The sequence below is a fragment of the Rhinolophus hipposideros genome (assembly GCF_964194185.1).
Source record: "Rhinolophus hipposideros genome assembly, chromosome: 4".
NCBI lineage: Eukaryota > Metazoa > Chordata > Mammalia > Chiroptera > Rhinolophidae > Rhinolophus > Rhinolophus hipposideros.
In genome coordinates this window covers 31415232-31436424 of record NC_138050.1, presented here as the reverse complement: position 1 = coordinate 31436424, position 21193 = coordinate 31415232, and the positions used below count along the sequence as shown (strand labels likewise).

Sequence of the window (21193 nt, the reverse complement as noted above, 5' to 3'; positions counted from 1 at the left end):
CCCTGCTTTATTTATTTTTTTCTCCTTAGTACTTAATCATCAGCATCTTTGTTTACTTGTTTGTTTGTCACCAGGTAATGTATCTACCACGAGGACGTGCTGGTAGTTTGTCTGGTTCACTTTTGTGTCTGTAGCATCTAGAACTGTTCATGACACACAGTAGGTGCTTATTAAATGTTCATTGAATGAATCAAATCATTGATGAAGGGAGTGAATGAATGATAAAGATAACACGCCCAAAAATTCAGATGGAAAAGTGAAAATGTAAACCATCCTCCAGCTGCCAATTCTCCGGAAGTTACACTGTTAACAGTTTATTTTTTAATCTTTTGAGAATTTTTCTGTTCTTTTTAAAGCACATTCATGTACTACTCACACAATTTATCTCCCCTCCTTATTTTTTTGTTTTCACAAATGTAAGTGGGATCAGTTTAGTTTTTCCAGTTAATACAGCTGAACATCTTTACATATCAGCATACAGAGTGCTGTCTTACTCTTTTTAATGCATAATATTTTACATGTAGAATTAAGCAAAAATATTTTAATTGCTTACAACATGATCCTGATATAATACTTTGTAAAGTGGATAATAATAATATGTCCCCTAAAACAAAAGATAATGGTTGTTCAGCATCATCTTTTTAAGTGTTCTTTAAAGCATTTTCTTCATATACATATTCATTCTTAATTTGTATAATAAATGCCTGAGGATGGGGATCTCTGACTTTTAAAATAGTCTTTTAACTCCACGTACCTTGCATGGTTTGTCCCGATTCCTGTAGGTGGAATAGAATTGAAATTTTCATTTGTTTTGATAAAAATTACTGGATCATTGTATAATATTCAAATTTCCCTGAGTATGAGAACTGTTGCCCAAATAAAGAGATAGTTTTAGAGGGAAATTGTTTTCTTATTTTATAAACTGTTCTTCTAGAGGCCAAAAAAATCGGTCTTAATTTCCTGATGTTCTCTGCTGAGTAGAAGGCATGATAACTAGAGAACAAGTTAGGGTGCCCAACTAGATCATGATTCAATATCAGTTAAGCTTCTAATTGCTTTCAGCATATCAGGTCTGCCTCCCCCGCCCTGCAATGAAATGAGTAACGGGGCAAAGTTGGCAGTAGCTAGCTGAGTTAAGGTGTTGTAAATTAATGTTGCCATATTAATTTCAACCTGGCTGTTAAAACAGCCCGCCCGTCTGCTGTTTCACCTTTGGTAGTATTCACATTTTGTGAATATTCATTTGAGAGTCACTTTGCCAAGGGTACAGAGCTGTCCTCTACTCTCAGTGCTGGGATGTTTTGCGAAGCTACATTGATTTACAAGGTGAATTTGTTGGTATTTGGGGCACAGTTGGTCTTAAAATCATTGTCCTGCTCCCTTGCCAGGCCTCAGCCCAGTGGACTCCTTTCCCACTGGCTAAAGGCAAACCTTTCTCAGGTGTCCTTTCCTTCCGCCTCTCCCTCTGACTCTCACACAGTGCCTACCGCTGGCTGCATTGATTGGGCCCTAGTCTGTGTGCGTTAGCTTAAGTGATTTGGCTCTTTGTGTGTGTCTTGTGACAAGTTGTTCAGTGCCCCAAAGACAGTAGGCACTCGGAGCGTTGGTCGTTGACAGCAGTGGTGATAAAACATTCATGTGGTCAGTGAGATGTGCTTCGCTGACTTAGGAAAAGTTCTGTTCACCATCAAGCTGCTGGTTTTCCTTTTGTAAGCTGTTTTGTTTTTTTTTTCTGGCTCAGGTGTTGGTTCAGAAATGACCTCAGTATTACACTTGAATGATATAATTATTTTAATACACTTAAATTGTTATATACTGCTAAGTGAGCCAGTAAATCCTCACATTATATAGGGAGTGAACTTCACCATTCTTATGAAGAAATAATTTCAGGATAAATTTTGAAATGAGATTACAAGCTATCATTATGGGAGGTCATATAAAACCACTGTTTATAGAGTTTTTGTGTTATAAATTAGTTGGTTCGAAGCTTCCCATACTCAGGATACAGTGGTAACATTAAGTTTGTGAACATTGGAGCATTTTTTGTACATAAGTAAATGTAAACAATGTACTCATCTACCTTTTTAACAATTGCTTATATTTGCCTAGAAGATTTAAGTATAAGAATGTAATTTAATTGTTACAAGTTGGCAGTCTTTCATCTGATGCTCATTAGGATTCTTTAACTTGAGTCATTAAAATATGAAAAAAGAGGTTCTTAAATTTAATAACACTAGATAAATAAGTGTTGATACTTATATTGGAAAACAGAAAAAAATTTAAAACCATTGCATTTATTCATATTCCACATAGTTGGAAAATACTTTGTTAAAATATAAGGTCTACAACAAACTGTAAGAAAAAAATTGACATTTTTTTGTTTGTTTTCTTTCCCCAAAATAACGATTCCTATTTCTTTCTTCTGTCTTAGGTTCCTGAGAATTACGCAATGGGGAGACATTTGGCCGTGCTTCTGCTGCTGCTCCTCCTTCTCCATCACTTTGGAGACAGTGATGGAAGCCAAACACTTGAACAGACTCCTATGCAGTTTACACAATTCCAGTACAATGTCACTGTGCATGAAAATTCTGCAGCTAAAACCTATGTTGGGCATCCTGTAAAAATGGGCATTTACATTACAAATCCATTGTGGGAATTAAGGTACAAAATTGTCTCAGGAGACAACGAAAACCTATTCAAAGCTGAAGAATACATCCTTGGAGACTTTTGCTTTCTAAGAATAAGGACCAAAGGAGGAAATACAGCTATTCTTAATAGAGAGGTAAAAGACCATTATACGTTGATAGTCAAAGCAGTTGAAAAACATAGTAATACTGAAGCACGGACAGTGGTCAGGGTGCAAGTGCTGGATACAAATGACTTGAGACCATTATTCTCACCCACCTCATACAGCGTTTCTTTACCTGAAAACACAGCCATAAGGACCAGTATTGCAAGAGTCAGTGCCACAGATGCAGACATAGGAACCAATGGAGAGTTTTACTACAGTTTTAAAGACCGAACGGATATGTTTGCTATTCACCCAACCAGCGGTGCAATAGTTTTAACTGGTAGACTTGATTACACAGAGACTCAGCTGTATGAGATGGAAATTCTGGCTGTGGACCGTGGAATGAAATTGTATGGTAGCAGTGGCATCAGCAGCATGGCCAAGCTAACAGTTCATGTAGAACAGGCCAACGAATGTGCTCCTGTGCTAACAGCCGTGACGTTATCACCATCGGAACTGGACAAGGACCCAACATATGCAATCGTAACAGTGGATGACTGTGATCAGGGTGCCGACGGGGAGGTAGCTTCCTTAAGCATCGTGGCAGGTGACCTCCTCCAACAGTTCAGAACTGTGAGGTCCTCTCCAGGGAGCAAAGAGTATAAAGTCAAAGCCGTTGCTGGCATTGACTGGGACAGTCATCCTTTTGGCTACAATCTGACACTTCAGGCTAAAGATAAAGGTACCCCTCCCCAGTTCTCGTCTATGAAAGTCATTCACGTGACTTCTCCACAGTTCAGAGCTGGGCCAGTCAGGTTTGAAAAGGATGTTTACAGAGCAGAAATAAGTGAATTTGCTCCTTCTAATACACCGGTGGTCATGGTAAAAGCCACGCCTAGTTATTCCCATTTGAGGTATGTTTTCAAAAGTGCACCGGGAAAAGCGAAATTCAGTTTAAATCCCAACACTGGTCTCATTTCCATTTTAGAACCAATTAAAAGGCAGCAGGCATCCCAGTTTGAACTTGAAGTAACAACAAGTGACAGAAAAGCCTCAACCAGGGTCTTGGTTAAAGTCTTAAGTGCTAATAGCAACCCCCCTGAATTTACCCAGACAGCGTACAAAGTGTCTTTTGATGAGAACGTGCCCATTGGCACCACGATCACCAGCGTGAGTGCCGTGGACCCTGATGAGGGGGAGAATGGGTATGTGACCTACAGTATTGTAAATGTAAATCCTGTGCCATTTGTGATTAACCATTTCACTGGTGCTGTGAGTACTTCAGAAAACTTGGACTACGAGCTGATGCCTCGGGTTTATACCCTCAGAATTCGAGCGTCAGACTGGGGCTTGCCATACCGCCGGGAAGTTGAAGTACTTGCTACCATTACTCTCAATAACTTGAACGACAACACACCGTTGTTTGAGAAAATCAATTGTGAAGGAACCATTCCCAGAGATCTAGGTGTGGGAGAGCAAATAACAACTGTTTCTGCTATTGATGCTGATGAACTTCAGTTGGTCCGCTATCAGATTGAAGCTGGGAATGAACTAGATTTGTTTAGCTTAAATCCCAACTCCGGCGTGTTGTCTTTAAAGCAATCGCTGATGGATGGTTTAGGTGCAAAGGTGTCATTTCATAGTCTGAGAATTACAGCTACAGATGGAGAAAATTTTGCCACACCGTTATATATCAACATAACTGTGGCTGTCAGTCGCAAGCCAGTAAACTTGCAGTGTGAAGAGACTGGCGTTGCCAAAATGCTGGCAGAGAAACTCCTGCAGGCAAATAAATTACACAGTCAGGGAGAGATCGAGGACGTGTTCTTTGATTCTCACTCTGTCAATGCTCACGCACCTCAATTTAGAAGTACTCTTCCAACTGGTATCGAGGTGAAGGAAAACCATCCTGTGGGTTCCAGCATAATTTTTGTGAATGCCACAGACCTTGACACTGGCTTCAATGGGAAACTTGTCTACGCCATTTCTGGAGGAAATGAAGATAGTTGTTTCATTATTGACATGGAAACTGGAATGCTAAAAGTTTTATCCCCACTTGACCGTGAAACAACAGACAAATATACCCTGAATATTACCGTATCTGACCTTGGTATACCGCAGAAGGCTGCTTGGCATCTTCTAGATATCCGAGTTCTGGACGCCAATGATAATCCACCTGAGTTTTTACAGGAGAACTATTTTGTTGAAGTGAGTGAAGACAAGGAGATAAATAGTGAAATCATCCAGGTTGAAGCCACAGATAAAGATCTAGGGCCCAATGGACACGTGACATACTCTATTCTCACAGACACAGATAAATTTTCAATTGACAGCACGACTGGTGTTGTGAGAGTTGTGTACCCTTTGGATCGCGAAGAGCAGCGTGTGCATTACGTAAAGATTGAAGCCAGGGATCAAGCCACGGAAGAACCCCAGTTGTTTTCCACTGTCCTTTTGAAAGTCTCATTAGAGGACGTTAATGACAACCCCCCTAGGTTTATTCCACCGAGTTACCGTGTGAAAGTTCGAGAGGACCTTCCAGAAGGAACCATAATCATGTGGTTAGAGGCCTATGACCCCGACTTAGGTCAGTCTAGTCAAGTGAGATACAGTCTCATGGACCACGGAGAAGGAAACTTTGACGTGGATAAACTCAGCGGAGCAGTTCGGATTGTACAGCAGCTGGACTTCGAGAAGAAGCAAGTATATAATCTCACAGTGAGGGCCAAAGACAAAGGGAAGCCAGTTTCTTTGTCATCTACTTGCTATGTTGAAGTTGAGGTGATTGATGTGAATGAGAACTTACACCCACCGGTGTTTTCCAGCTTTGTGGAAAAGGGTGTAGTGAAAGAAGATGTCCCTATGGGTTCATCGGTCATGACAGTATCAGCCCACGATGAGGACACAGGAAGAGATGGGGAGATCCGCTACTCCATTCGAGATGGTTCTGGTGTTGGTGTTTTCAAAATAGATGAAGAAACAGGTAAATATGTTCTTATGTCTCTGTTTGATCGCCCCTCCCTTTTTTTGTGACGTCAGTATCTGCCCTGTACTAGCGCCTCCGCAATTCCCTATTGGCCTCTGGTAGGGCTCAGTATGGAAGTACATGTGCATGCTTTTTGTCCCTTTGCAGGTGTCTGTGTATGTAGTAAGCCCTGAAGATGGAACCTGAATACGCTGGCATAAAATGAGTAAAAAGCAGGGGAACATTGAAGTCATGACCACTGATACTGACCTCTACACGTGTACTCTGTATTATCAGAAGCATCATTGTGGTTTTGCTGTGACTTTGGGAAGCCTTTCCAAAGTTTTTTCAAGCTAGTATGTTTTCAGACTTGGAACAGTCACTACCACCATCCTGAGCTTATTGTTCACCTGCAAAATTGTGTAGTGCACAGAGAAGACTGTACTAAAACTTCCACCCTGTGATCTGCTTTACTTAGTACCTCCTCCAAGTTTTGTTTGAGAGACAGATGTAGGGTAGTAAAATGTTGAATTGAGAAGACCTGGCTTGGAATCTTGGCTCTTTCAGTTGGTTATTGGTTGATCTTGGACATGTTCATTATTTTCTTGAAACTGACTTGCTTCACTTATGAGATAGGGACGTTCAAAATTACAGCAAGATTTCTGTGAGACTAAAGTGAAATAACATGAGAAAGTTCCCTAACATGTATTAGAGTCTGTTAATATCTTTTGAAAGTGGTAGCAATGCTTTGTTACCATATTCCTCCACCTAGAATAAAGTCCTCAAATCAGAACATCCAAGAGCCAATTTAGGCTAGAGTGTGTATTGTTTTGCACTTTCTATATATCTCTAATTTAGCTGCTTTTCATGGATATAGTTATCTGTCATTCTCTTGTGATGGAGTGTGAGCCTTTATATTACTTTGTTAGGGCTGCGATAACAAAGTACCACAGACTGGGTGGCTTAAACAACAGAAATTTATTTTCTCACAGTGCTGGAGGCCAGAAGTCAAATACCAAAGTGTTGACATGGTAGATTTCTTCTCAGACCTCCCTCTCCTTGGCTCGTAGATAGATATCTTCTCCCTGTGTCTTCACGTGATTTCCCTCTGTATGTCTGTGTCCTAATCTCTTCTTATAAGGACACCCAACCATACTGGATTAGGCACCACCCTAATAACCTCATTTTAACTTTTTTTTTTTTTTTTTTTAATCTCTTTTAAGGCCCTATCTCCAAGTAAAGTCACATTCTGAGGTACTGGGGATTAGGATTTCAACACATGAATTTTAGGGGATGCAATTTACCCCCAAACCACCTTTAAGGACAAGCTTTTAGCTCACACATTTTCTGTTCTCAGCATCTAGCAAAAAGTGCCTGGCATGTAGCAGCTGCTCATTAAATGGTAAAAGAATGAGAGTACATTAATGATTATTTTGACTTTGAACATCCTGCCCTCTTAGAATGGTAATGGAAATGGAAGGAAACTGGATAATCACAGCACTAATCGGCCATAGATGGAGCTCAATTTGTCCATTAGTCTCATTGATGTTTCCTTTGTGAATGTATCCATTCTCAAAGGGATGTTTTCTTATTACATTCAAGCTTTGTTTATATTTAGTAATACCACAAATACATTCTTAAGTCAACACCTATACCAGTATCCATTCCCACATATAATAGGTATATAGCACATGAAAAATATAATTATTGTCCTAGAAATAGGTTATTTAGATGCTATAATATTTTTAAAGTGCTCCTCTTGATTCAAGGGATTCTTTTTCTAGTGAATTAAATACTACTAGCACATGATAGATACAGATTACATACCACTTATCTAAAATACGCATTCAAGAGAAAAATAGCATAACTAACAAGTTAGTAACCACTCATCTGAAAGAGTAGAATAGATTTTGTTTTCTTTTGTTTTTTTTGGTCATGCTCTTTAACATGAATTGGAATTTTCAGGTGTAATGTCAACATAAAAAAATACCCAAAACTTGGTAACTGAAGCTAAAGTATTTTGTGAATTTCCTAAGGACAGTTATTTCTACTTTTTTTTTTTTTTTTTTTTTTTCCCAAAGTGGGTTTTGAAAACCTATAAAGACCTGTTTTAAGTTCAAGTTCAGGCAGAAAATAGAACTAAAATCTTAATTTACATTTCCTTGATGGCTTAAATTATATGAGCACTGCTTTTTGGGGTTTTTTCTTTCAAGTGAAAAGACTATTTTCTGTTGCCTTTTAAAGACTCATTTAGAAACTAGTATTTTTCACCTATAAATTTAAGAAATTGAGATATTTTTACTACCAAGAAAAGAAAAAAAAAGCCACCTAACAAGCAGTATCCTGAAATAGATCGATAGCAGTTTTCAAGCTGCATGGCAGTGGCAGACTGTTCCAGTGGTAGCTTAGTAGGAGGCCAGGGGATGAGTTGGGATTATGGACAGTGGGCTTGGTAAGTATATATGGAACTGCATTTGTGTAAATATTGAGATTTAAAGGTGAGAGAAGAATTGGCAATTTCTAGGTCATCTATTCTGTCGTCCTTTCTTTACAGAGGAAAATATGAGGCGTACAGATTTGTTTAGTATGATTTTTGAAATTAAATAAAAGTGATATAATAATATTTACACATTGGCCTGGTATACATCACAAGATGTATTTTTGGTAGTAGAATTATCAGCCCAAGTGATTTTAGAGATTCCTGGTAAGACAGTTGGTATCATGATGGAGAATTCCTTCAGGAAAAGTCAGTGTGTTTTGTGCAATAGAAATACTAAAATTACGTATGCTGATTTTTTTGTTTGGGGTTTGTCAACTAATTTCTAGGGCAGACTGGACGTGTAGAGAGGTGCCTGCCTGTTAGATGAAGAAAACAAGGGGCAGTTCAGGAATACCAGTGGGGACCCCATAGGACATAGCACTGAAACTCTGTGACTTGGATTGGCCTGGCTCAGGTCAGGTTCATTAGCACCTTTCTAGACCTTAAGTTAAGTCTCTGCTCATTGCCCATTTCTGCTATGCTCTTACTTTCTCTTCTACTCAGACGTTTAATGTGGGGCTAACTGATACAAGCCTCCGCAGGACAGCTTTGGCCCTGGACACCAAGAACCTGTCCATTTAACTGTTTGCTTCTTGCCCTTGGCTTAAGTTTAAACTATAGTGTTGGTTGAGTAATATAACCAAGTTTTTTGGCGGTTTACTTATTTCACCATTGTCAAATATGTGTATTGTGTTCATAGAACATATTCAGAGAATATAATGCAACAATCTGAATTTAGTTCTTACTATATTTTAAGATGCTTTTAAAAAAAATATGCTTACAGTGAAACATCCCCTGAAAAGCAGTTTCTTGAAGAAATAGAAATTCTTGGACTACCTAAAATATGTACAGTTCTGTCAGCTCTGAATTTTGTACATATTTTGCTAATTGGCTTTGCAAGGAGGTAACTTGTAATTACAGTGTGGGGGTGACAGTCAGTTGACTCATCTGAAAATCTCTCACTGCATCATATGCTTTTCCTGGAGCGGCTTCTGGGTGTTAGTGAATTGTTCTGACAAATCAGGCACTTGATTTCTCATCCATGTGAGGTTTGGAAGGGGTAGGGTGTTACGCAAAAAATTATTTGGAAAGTCGGTCTTGTTTGAGAGCCAATCTCCAGTGCTGCCATAAAGATTCTCCCTCTTTTTGTCTCTTTCACATCTACAGTAAGGGTTATAAAGCAGGTTTAACAGAAATGTTAGTGGAGTAAGTATCTTTGCAGCATGTGTAAGTTCACATTCAGGATTTGATTTGCCTGGCTTTGTACTTCCCAGCATTCCCCATCCTGATGTGTTCCTTTTCTCTGATGTGTTCCTCGTTGCTTTGTTGTAGCTTCAGAGTTGAGCAGGATAGAACCTTGAGCAACCCTCTGCAGATTTGTGTCATCAATTCAGCTTCGTGTGCTTGGCTGCTGGGTACCCATCCGAGTTAATTACTACTTGAGCACCAATAAAAAGTTGCAACTTTCTGCTAATTTTGAGAACTTTGGCTACGTCTAGAATAATGGTTGGCCAAAGATTTTTAAATTGTTAGTGGAAACTGTTGAGGCAGTGCTTAGTTGAGGTCTGTTCCACTGATGTTCAAGGTGGGACTATTAAGTTTGCGAACTTGTTGCAACGATATTACTCACCTTTGTTGATATCAGAGGGATTATTCATTATAAATTAGTACCAACTGGATGGTTAACCAAGTTTACTACTTGGAAGTGCTGAAAGGCTGCGTGAAAAAGTTAGATGACCTGAACTTTTCACCCACAATTCATGGCTTTTGCATCACGACAATGCAACAGCTCACACGGCACTGTCTGTGAGGGCGTTTTTAGCCAATAAACAAATAACTGTATTGGGACACCCTCCCTACTCACCTGATCTGGCCCCCAATGACTTCTTTCTTTACCTGAAGACAAAGGAAATATTGAAAGGAAGACATTTTGATGACATTCAGGACATCAAGGGTAATACGACGACAACTCTGATGGCCATTCCAAAAAAAGAGTTCCAAAATTGCTTTGAAAGGTGGACTAAGCTCTGGTATCGGTGCAAAACTTGCCAAGGGGAGCACTTCGAAGGTGACAATAGTGACATTCAGCAATGAGGTATGTAGCACTTTTTCTAGGATGAGTTCGTGAACTTAATTGTCACACCTCGTATGTATTCTAATAGGATGCCCTTAAGTATGTTTTCCCCTCAGTCTGGAGTAATTTGGTTCAGTTTTTGGCTGTTAGTGTAATGCCGCCCAATAAGAGCATTTCTCCCTCTGACTACTTATTTGGGGGGGAAGAGGGGGATTATGTTTTTCATTAAGATAAGAGCAAACTCTGAACTTATCAGTGTTGTGTTACTTTTAGAATCCCAGTCGTGGTTTCAGGATTGAAATAGACGTTTTGATGAGAAGACTCGAATTAATGTGGAAGTACAGATATTGCAACAAGATAAATCACCGTTCATGAAATATGGGAGGGGAAATTAGAACTGTAGTTTTCTTAAGCGACACTAGCTGCATTCTCATTGTGGGGGAGTGTTGCTCCTTTCCTATATTCCCCATTTGGAGACTGGTTCCTGGCCTTCCTTAGGTAGGGACACAGGATGAACACGTTTGTGTAATGGGGACAGAAGGGAATTCTAGTCCAAGCTAACTTATTGTTGACCTCATTGAGATGGAAAATGTTTCTGGGGCTTCTGTCTGGTTTGGCAAAACTCCGAATTATTTTCATTATTCACTCAAGTTTAAAAAAAAAACCCAAAACAACCCTTTTCCCAACAGAGAGTAGGATAGTCTGCATACACCCAAGGACCTATGTTTTTTTCCTAGGGTCTGTTCTCTCAAGACAGGAAATAGAATGTAGAGGTTATTAATGGGCTAAAGCCCCATGACCAAAAAGTTTCTGAGAGTGGACGTTAGAAGTGCGGTCTGCTGTGCTGGGACCAATTACTTCTGTTAGAGCTGGGTCTAGAATTCCTGGCAGCAGGAACTTAAATAGATACTGGTGGGAGGCTGGGTTAGGGAGTTAAGAAATTTGCTGGTGAAAGGGCTTTTGTGTTGCTGTCTCTTCCCGTAAGTGGCAGCAGCTGCTGTCCTGTTCTTTTTGTTTTCCTCCTGAAAAAGTTGAAGAGATGGATTTCCTAGCCACAGTGAGATTGGACATTGGTCTTTGGCAGAAATTATATTATGATAATGTGTTGTTGCTGTGTTTGGGAGTAAGACACTGCTTTTGTGTGTGTGTGTGCGCGCGCGCGCACACTTGTGAGAGAGAGAGAGAGAGAGAGAGAGAGAGAGAGAGAGAGAGAGAAACAGAGAGAGAGAGAGAGAGAGAGAGATTCTGAGTCAGGCAGGACATGGTAATATTTTCTATTGGGGAAGTGTTCTCCTTTGAACCAGATGGATTTTAAGGTGAAAATAGGGTCTAATTAGAAATATTAAGGAAATTCCATTTTGTTTTCAGAGAAAACAGAGGATCAGTTTTTCTTTAGTTCCCCCCCATCCCCCAATATTTAACAAGTTGATGCTTTAAGTACTGATGGAATACTTGTTTGGGGGGAGTTGGATTATGAAGTTCTTCAAACTGTGGTTGCGGGTGGCATTGTGTTGTGAAGAAGAATCCCGTGAGGCTGTGCAATGCCTTTGTATAATCCCAAATGATGTGTAAGGGCCAGACCCTGGAGGGGTTGGAGTAGACATCACTTCAGGTCTGGTCTCTTTGGCCTCATGCTTTCAGTGATCATGAAAGTAATGATGTGGACATCAGTATAATGATAAACCATAGACACCGAGTGTCGCAACCAAGTCCTAGTGCAACCACTCTATATGCATTAATTTATTTAATCCTCCCACCCACCAGATAGATACTGTTATCCCTGTTACCAATCAGGAAACATTCACAGTGAAGTAATTGGCCTACGACCCTTGGGCACTAAGTGACAGAACTAGTGAGCCTTGCTTGCAAACGCTCGGTTGCACTGCTTCTCACGCTTTAAAGAATGATTTTTTTAAAAACTATTTTTTTCAGTTACAGTAGACATTTAATATTAGTTTCAGTATAATGATTAGACACTTACATAATTTGTGCTGTGATCCCCCTGATTAGTCTGGTACCACATGGCACCATACATAGTTTTTGCAACATTATTGACTATATTCCCTATGCTGTATGTTACATCCCCTTGACTATTTTGTAACTACCAATTTGTAATTCTTAATCCTTTAAAGAGTGACCTTGAGATGCTCTAAGGAAGCCCATTTGAAAGCTAGTAGTTGAGTGGGACTGTGGGCTGAACTGGGTTGGGCTGGGCTGGAGACTTGCATCCTAGATTTGAGGCTTGGTCTTGAAGGAGTATTGAATCTAAGAACCTTTTTCTGAGCTGTCACTTTTTCTCAGGGTAACATGTTGCTCTTTAGCACACTTAGAACAGGATGTTAGAGTTACAGTGTGGTGGCATTCAAACAATTGAATATTATTCCAACAAAGTGGTTAGTAGTGGGTGAATCAGTATAGGTAGTGAGTTTCACTGTCTAGATGAGGTGGACAGGTGTCTTACATGTTTTTGCAATTGTGAAAGTATGATCTCATAAATAAAAATACTGCACGTCTGAACTGTTCAGGATGTTAATTTCAGCCTTTTTTCATCAAAACAAAATTTTAGATGATTGTTAGGGTCCTGGCCAATTTTAAAAACCAATTTAACCCACACGGTAGCTGAAGTTAAGTTCATCTGCAAGTTACTTGTGTAACTTATAGTCATTTTCTAATGACTTGTAGTCATTTTCTCTTGCGTTATCCTCCCTGATGCCTTCTTGGCTTGGGCAGCGTGCTCCCCGGCCATCTGGCATGTGGCATGAAAGTGAGTGAATGCCACTCTCCTTAGTCCTGTTGGCAGGGAACCCTTCTTACATTCTAAGAGTGTTTAAGAGTTGAATATTCCTAACTTCATGAGTGGCCTATGTGTATAGAGATATAATACTCAATTAATACATGGTCTGTTTTTTCCATATTGTCTGCCTTGCCCAATTATGAAAATTGACTAGATTTTAAAACTTGAAGTGTTTGTCCATGTTGGATTTTTTCCTTGATCATTTAGTCCCTGTTGTTTTGACTTTGTGGATTATTTTAGTTCATAAGGCTGGATTTGTCCCATTTTTATTATCTATCAGTTTGTATTTTGCATACTGTGTTACTTTGTAGCTACCTTTATGGCACTTATTTTTCTAAAAGATCAAGCCATGTTGGTTATAAATAGTACATGCTCACCGCACAAGACAGAATGCCACGAGGCACAATCTTTCATGTCTTTGTTACTAGGAACAAATGGACTTGGAAATATTGCCAGTCAAGGTCCCTTTCCTGTGCTCGATGAATTGGCAGTTACCCAGTTTAACAGCAGTGATAGTAAGTCTAGGAAACTATTCACATATATATTTCCAGCGCCGGTCTTATCAGTTAACTTGCCCTTGCCAGTTAAACTATGCCATCTCTCCTCAGCATATCGGACATTGTAGTGAACCTCATTCGTTGCTAGGCCTTCATGTGGCTGAGTGAACTGACCTGTTGAACGAGATTCATTAGATTTGTCTACTTGTTTTATGCTGAGGAAAGTCTATGAAAGATAGACGTTGCAGTTTTAGCCTAATTGATTTTTTTTTGATATGAGTTACCCAGCTATTTCTCTAGTGTCTTAAGTCTTTTTTCTGATTTTCTGTAATTTAACCATGTTATATACTTATCACTTTTTTGCCTTTATCATGGTCAGTGTATAATTATAGTTCACATTTATTGAATACTTACTGTGTATCAGCCGTATTTTAAGCGCTTTATTTTAAGCGCTTTAGACTATCTCATTAGATTGTTATAGTGATTCACGAGTTAAAATAAGACACGAAGACACTTTATGTACCTACATTAAAACACAGACATGACAGATAATGGGGAAGTAAGCTATGCATTGACCTTGTTTGATTTTGAAAAATTTTTAAATTATGTAATAGACGTTGATGTGGTTTAAAGTGTGACACGTTGGAAGTTGTTCTGGTAATGTAGAGATGATTCTTGAGCAGAGGTATTCAATCTCTCATGGAATCCTCCTCCTTAAATCCTTTCCGTGTCGTGTCTCCCATTACATGAAGTCTAAGCTCTTTACAATAGCTGGTAACACCCCAATAAATTCGCTTTCCTCTCCTGATTTACTTTGTGTGTGCTCCTGTCATTGGCTCCAATTCGTCCCCTGTGCTTCAGCCAAATGGAGCCAGTCCCTTCCCCATGCACTATCTCAGCCCCTTTGCCGTTGTTTCTAGTCTTCCAACCTTTGGAGAACACATTGACCATTCAGTCAGCTCTTATTGTCCCTAACTCCGCTCAATCTTTTTTCTCCGTCATCTGGAGCTAATTCTTCTTTTCTTGTATGTACTTAAAAAAATAACATTGTAAATATCACTCTAATGTAATTGTTTATTTACATGTCCTTTTCCTCTAAATTGTCAGCTCCTTGTGTGGGTGGCTTCTCAGTCTTGCACAACTGAATTTATATAACAGGCAGTCAGTCACTATTCGGTCGGTTGGCCTAATAAGCCACTGTTGCCTCTCCTGAGAAGCCTTTCCTGCGACACAGGTACTTAGTATTGGCTTTTCCTTGTTTCAGTCGTACTTTCTATATGTTCTCCTGGTATTGTATGTGACTCAGGGTCTTGTTTATCTATTTCATGTCTGTGTCCCAGAGCTCAAAGACCAAGGACAGTCTTACTCATTTTTCTGCCCTCTCCCTACTTAGCCCTTGTTTATTCAACAAACAAACTGATTGTAACATATAATAATGGTAGTCATGAGGGTTGAGTGAAACCTTTCTTCTAGCACCCAGTGCCTATTTCTAGACCTCCAAAATGGTGGTTCTTAATGTTTTTGGCATCAAAGAAACTTCTGAAAATCTGTTGAAAACTGTGTTTTGTCTTTAGCGATACCGTGATTTGGTTACAATACCAGGGGCTCGTAAAGTGCTGAACCTGTTCATGGGCCTGTAGTATCCTTGGACCTCTGGGTTTAAGTTTCCCTGATCTCGGGGTTCCAGGGCTGCCAGTCCTCACAAGTTCTCAGAAAGGAGGACCCGAGGGTGAGGAGAATGGTGATGATGATGATGACGATGACGACAATGGTAATGACAAGCATTTTGTATAATGCTCTACAGCCTGCAAATATCTCTACATATTAATATATTACATGACACTCAGTCTTAATAATGTGCTTATTATATATAGTGGTTGTGGGGTGGCCAGTTAGCTCCGTTGGCTAGAGCGTGGTGCTGATATATAGTTGTTGTTACTTCTATTTTATAAGTGCAGTAGATAAATACAATGAACAAATAGAAATCGCTTTTCTATATATTTGTACGTGTGCTTAAAATGATTCAAGAGAAATTGTCATTTAAGGTAATTTTCAAGTGAGATAATAACCTGTAGTTCTTTACAGACCTGTATCATCAGATAGCCTGTTTCTCCATTGAGGTATACAAGACAAACAATTCTAGTAAAATCATTATAATAAGCAATACATCTATTTTTAAGGTTGGCAGCCCTTTAAGCCAGGATTTGATCTTCAGTGTTGCCAACTTACCATGGAAACCCCACTTTGCTCAACTAGTAAAGGTAAAATAATCTGTCAGATAACTCAGACTTCTAATAATAAGAGTTAACTTTCTTGACAGACTGGATTTTTATTTAAATGGACTTCAAAATCAGAGCATTTGGGATTTACACTATTTTAGTTTTTCTAAATAGTCCCCTTATTTAGTACAAAAGAAAGAAATTGGTAAATAATGCCTATTTTTATAGGTTATGGTTCATTGTGAATAGAACATGAAACAACTTTATAGTGAAAGATGAAATAAATGCGTATGTGGCAACGTTTTCTGATCTGTGATTTAAAGGCATTGATGTCTTACACTTCCAGTCAATATGGTTTTTGACCTCTATGGAGGTCATTTTTTGTAAACAGTGATTTGGGAATCTTTCATCAAGTAATGTTTTCTTTATCACAAGGTAAAGACATTTTATTTGAAAACAGCTTTTTGGAGAATGACTTTGAAGTAGTTTCACCATAAATTTTTACTTAAAAGATTTTAGCTCTATTAGGTTTTTCACTTGCCTTAAATCTGCTCAATATCAAAATGTCTCAAACATCTTTATTTCTCTTTTCCCAGTGCTTGGTTCACAGTTATATTTAACCAATACTTATTCAATAGTGTTCGTCTTTTGATAAACCCAATAAATGTCACATCATGTTATTTTTTTTTAAATTTATTTCTCAACTGAAGGTGATTACATTTTTAAATGAAAAACAAAACAAAACAGTGAGTTTTTCATGTAAACATCAAGTTAGTCCCTCAGCCGAGGCATCAGAATGGAAATCAGTTACTTTTAAAAGATAGATAATAAAAAAAAAATTTTTAAAGAAGTATTTTTTTCTTAATAGTGTGATAACCTCATGTAGAAGATGCAAGTTGATTAGGAAAGCATGCACATGAATAATCATGTTTGATATTAATTAGCTCAATGTTGGTTTTAGAAAGAAGTCAAGCTAAGTATCACATCTGTAGAATAAAAGGTTTCTATAATTCAAGGCCTGTGATTTTAAAAATATTTATTTTACATATGGTTCATGTTAGAAATTATCCTAACATAGTGAAAAAACCTGCTTTTCTCATTTTACTTCCACCACAGTAAAAACACTAGGAGGGCAGGGGCTTTGCTTTGTCTGTCCCTGGATTGCTGGTACCTAGAACTGCGCCTGGCACACTATAGACACCCGGTAGCACTTGATGGATGAGTACAATTTGAAATTGAAATAGATTATTACAGAATTCTAAAGGGAAACATATCTAAGGAACTATTATTGGGAAAACCCTCTTAAATTTGTTCTTTGGGACACGTAGAGAGAACATCCTAATTGGGGGTAGAGAACTGTCCTATGTACCACAGGTCTGCCTGTTCTTTCAATGCAGTTAAAACTGCCCTTCTACTTAAAATGCTCTCTTTCCCATACCTCTGAAATAGCTAACAGCGAAAAATTAGAATAACAGCCACAATAAAACTTCAGTGGCAATAACAGATTCCTTTTGTTTATAGTTTGCCGCCTTCTAGAAGCAACTTTGTCAGGTTGAATACCAAAGTCTAGAATTAGAAATCCTAAATTCGTTGGCTTTCCAGGTGAATATACCTGAGTTAGGCATTGTTGTTTTCTTGGGCTAGAGAATGGTGATATCCTCTGGATTCAAAATACTTCTTCTGTTTTAAGTATTAAAGATGAATATCCATTTAGATTGTACATTTTTGGCAGAAACTTGAACTCTCGAAAGACTTTCAGGGTCTATTTTTATTTGTTAGTATCATCATTGATATATTTCCTAAACTCAAAAAAATAATCACTTCTAGTGTTTCACAGAGTATTTTTTGAAACCCTCAGCTTCCTTGATTATATTGAGCACATATAAATGGACCCTTTTTAAAAACCATTTGGTTTTGTGTTGTAAATCTCTTGGCTATTTTTGTTGATGGGGTGCTCTTTACTTATGAGCAAACCCTTCTTTTAAAGCCTAGTTGAATTAAGGGAAATACAGTGACTAGATTATTTTAAGGAGAATGATGTATGCAAAACTAAAAATATTTTCTTCATTTTGGTGACTGCATCCAAATTTTAAAAAATGAACTCTTTTTGCATTTTGTGTATTTTTCTTGCCAGCTAGGGTGTCTGATTCTATACCTTTCAAACATATGAATAGACAGCAGTTCAGTTAACTTTGTTTTTCTAATTTATGAGTCACTTATTAGGATGATTAAAGGAAGGGCAGAAAAATCCCTGGATTTGGGTAGAGATCTGTTCACAGCAGGCACAGTTAGTGCCTGAGAACAGCTGAGAGTTATAAGAAATGAGGAGCTGATGGCCATGTTAACTTAGATCCCATGCAGGAGATTAGAAGACTCAGTGGAGAAAGTGCATGCACAAAGCTGAATTGACACTTTTATTATCGAGCTGATACTAAATACTGTGAATGAAATCACAGACAACTGTGTTATTTAGCCTTTTGTTGGGGAATACCTCCATACCCAACTTAGTGACTTCAAACAACTATCATTTATTTCGGTCACAATTCAGTGGGTTGGCAGTTTGGGCTTGCTCAGCTGGGTGTTTCCTTTGCTGGGCTCTCATGTGTCTGGTCAGTAGCTGATAGGCTTGGTGGCTCTGCTTCTGATAGAGTTGGCTGGGGGCTGGGGCTACTAGCTCGGCCCTGTGTCTGTGGTCATCATCATCCAACAGTCTAGCCTGGACTTGTTAACATGCTAATCTCAAGGTTCCAAGAGCTGGGGAAGAGAAGCAGCAAAACCTCTTGAGGCCAACCCTCAGAACTCATACATTGTCACTTCTCCCATGTTCTATTGGCTGAGTAAGGTGCGCCAACAAGTAGGAAAATAGGTTTCTCCTCTTGATGGGAGGAGTTGCAAAGTATTGTGTTCATTTTTCAGTGTACCATAGTGACACTTCCCTGATATTTTCTCTTTGGAGAAATTCTTTCTTGGATATTAAATGTGCATAAGAATTTAAAAGCCTTTGAACATTTTCTGTGAAAATACCTATCTGTGGTGTCTTAAAGATTTTCTATCTTACATAGTCAGCTATATGTAAGGTTTAAATACAGTTAAAACATTTCATGGTATTAAAATACTTCCTTATTTTTGATATATTTCCATTTAAGCTGGAACTTAACCAGAGATACGAGCAGTATACATGAAGTCTAAAGATATCAAAGCAGTAGTTCTCTATTCCTTCTGTTTCCGTTTCTACCACAAATATTTTTGTTTTCTTGCCCCCAAGGGAATTTGAGAATCCCAAATTTTGAACAGCATTTTCATGCCAAAGAAAGAGAGATTAAGGGATAAAAGGCATCAAGGAGTTCTTCACAATTGCCTTTGGTTTACAGATGTTATTTTTTGCTCATTAGGACCACTTTTCTTGCTAATTGATTTGTCACAAATTGTTTCATTTACTTATTGCTTTCTCTTAAAGGATGAAAGAGTTGGGGGAAATGGAATGGGAAGTAGATGGTAGATTTGGGGGGGGACACGAAAATAGAAACTGAAATAGGGAGAGAATATAGGAGTGTTGCTTGGGTATCTTTAGGCTTCAAACACATCCCTGATGTATCTGCTCAAGTTTCAGCTTAAATGGAAAGGTATTAAAAATAACTTAAAGATGTATTTTAAGGCCACTTAGTATTATATTAAATTTAGCTTGGATTAGAATTGTGGGACATATATGCAACAGAATAACTAGGAGAATGCCCTATGATGAGTTGAAAGAGAAATCTTAGGATTTGAAACAAATTCATAATTGTACTGATTCACTAAGAATCTTGATGTTTCTGTCTGCAAATCTGGGGAGTTAATGTCTTTGAACACTTTCATGTACACATGGAAAAGGAAACTTGGGGCTATCTTTAATAGGTTTTTTAGAGAAGACAAAATCAAACCCCAGTTAGTATTCTTTTCCTCAAAGAGATTAGAAAAGCAAGGAAGTGAAAACGATTACCATTATCGAAAAAAATAAGTGACTCCAGTAAAGCATAAATGTTTGTTCATTGTTTATTGCTTGAGAAGAGTTCAGTACTCATTAAATATCAAAACGAAGGGTCTTATTTCTGAAATTCATAGGATCAAATTAAGGTTCTATAACACAAGTTTAGAGTAAGTTTCATTAGAAATTTAACCTAGAGATGCTGACCTAAAATTTGATAATTTAATAAATAGTGGCTCTTGATATGTAGAAAATAATTTTATCTAGGAAAATAATTTTTGTTTTGGGATTAGAGATGATCCTGCACGTAGGCACATGATCAGCACAACCTGTGATAAACTAAAACCACAACAAAACCATTCATGTCCCAGAATATACCGTAAAACGATTTATTAGAAATATTCCATTGTTTAGATTCTGTTATTTATGAGAAAAGTGAGCTGATTTTCACAATTAATGTTAGCACAACTATGTAAATTCTGCTAGTGTTTTATTTTTTAAATCTTCAAAGGAGTTAGTTTAAGGGGTTACAGCTGCACTGCTCAGTAGTACCGTCCACATATATAATTTTCAATGTTCTAGTTGCCACAGTAAGAAAGAATAAACAGGCAAAATAAATTTCAATAATTAATATTAAAATAATATTAAAATCTATGCTGATGGCATAGACCCTGGCATGGTTTTTAAAATATTACACTGAAGCTATTCATCTGTGATGTCAAACTAGTGTCAAAGCTAGTCATTTGTCTTGGGCTCTTCCTTGCTTTGTGTTAATGGCTGTAGGAAAACAACCTAACAGTTAATTTCAAATTAGAACTTTGTTTTCAATTAAATTTTGTCCACAGATAGCTTTCGTAAAATTCTGAGTGCATCAAGTGATTTTTGTTCGTTTTTTTTCAGGATAAACATCTGTTATTGAACTTGTCCCGTTCATATTGGTTTTGCGGGCATATTTGGGGTTGGTAGCATAATTCTAATCTCGAGATGAGAAATTGACTTAACCTCTGAGACATAAATCTTTTTTTGTGAAAATATATGATGTTTTAAGACAGTATTTTAGAGAGTAATTTTCCAAAAGATTTGATTAGATGAAGTCCACCATATCCAAGTGAAGCGAAACATGTAGTAACTAACCAACAAGTTCCTGGAGCTTGCAGAATTGTCAACCTGTGTAATGTCTTCAAAACCCATATTTTTCATACTTCTCTTTGGAAACAAGGGCGATCATAAAAACTAGTCCCTCTTCTGTAAACTTGCTCTTTGTGTCGTTTTGGTGTTCTGACTATTTTCAGAGTTAAAAAGGTCACATTTCAGATGTTGGAATTTTTGTGTAAACTTTGGGACGTGCACACTGGGATTTTTTTTCAGTCATGTTCATTCTAGTCATGATACTTTTCATGGCATTGAAAT

At 38.1% G+C, this 21193-nt stretch overlaps 1 protein-coding gene across 6 annotated transcripts in view; it reads left to right on the top strand.

Moving 5' to 3' along the window:
- The window catches only part of FAT1 (FAT atypical cadherin 1), a 127041-nt gene that overhangs the window by 16197 nt on the left and 89651 nt on the right, over positions 1-21193 (top strand). For all 6 annotated transcript variants that reach the window (XR_013993235.1, XM_081046780.1, XM_081046779.1 and 3 more), the window contains exon 2: positions 2432-5714. Coding sequence is in view for 5 of the 6 variants with exons in the window: in XM_081046780.1 (XP_080902906.1) it covers positions 2450-5714 (3265 nt within the window). In the remaining variant the exon portion in view is untranslated. The remainder of the gene's footprint in view (positions 1-2431; positions 5715-21193) is intronic.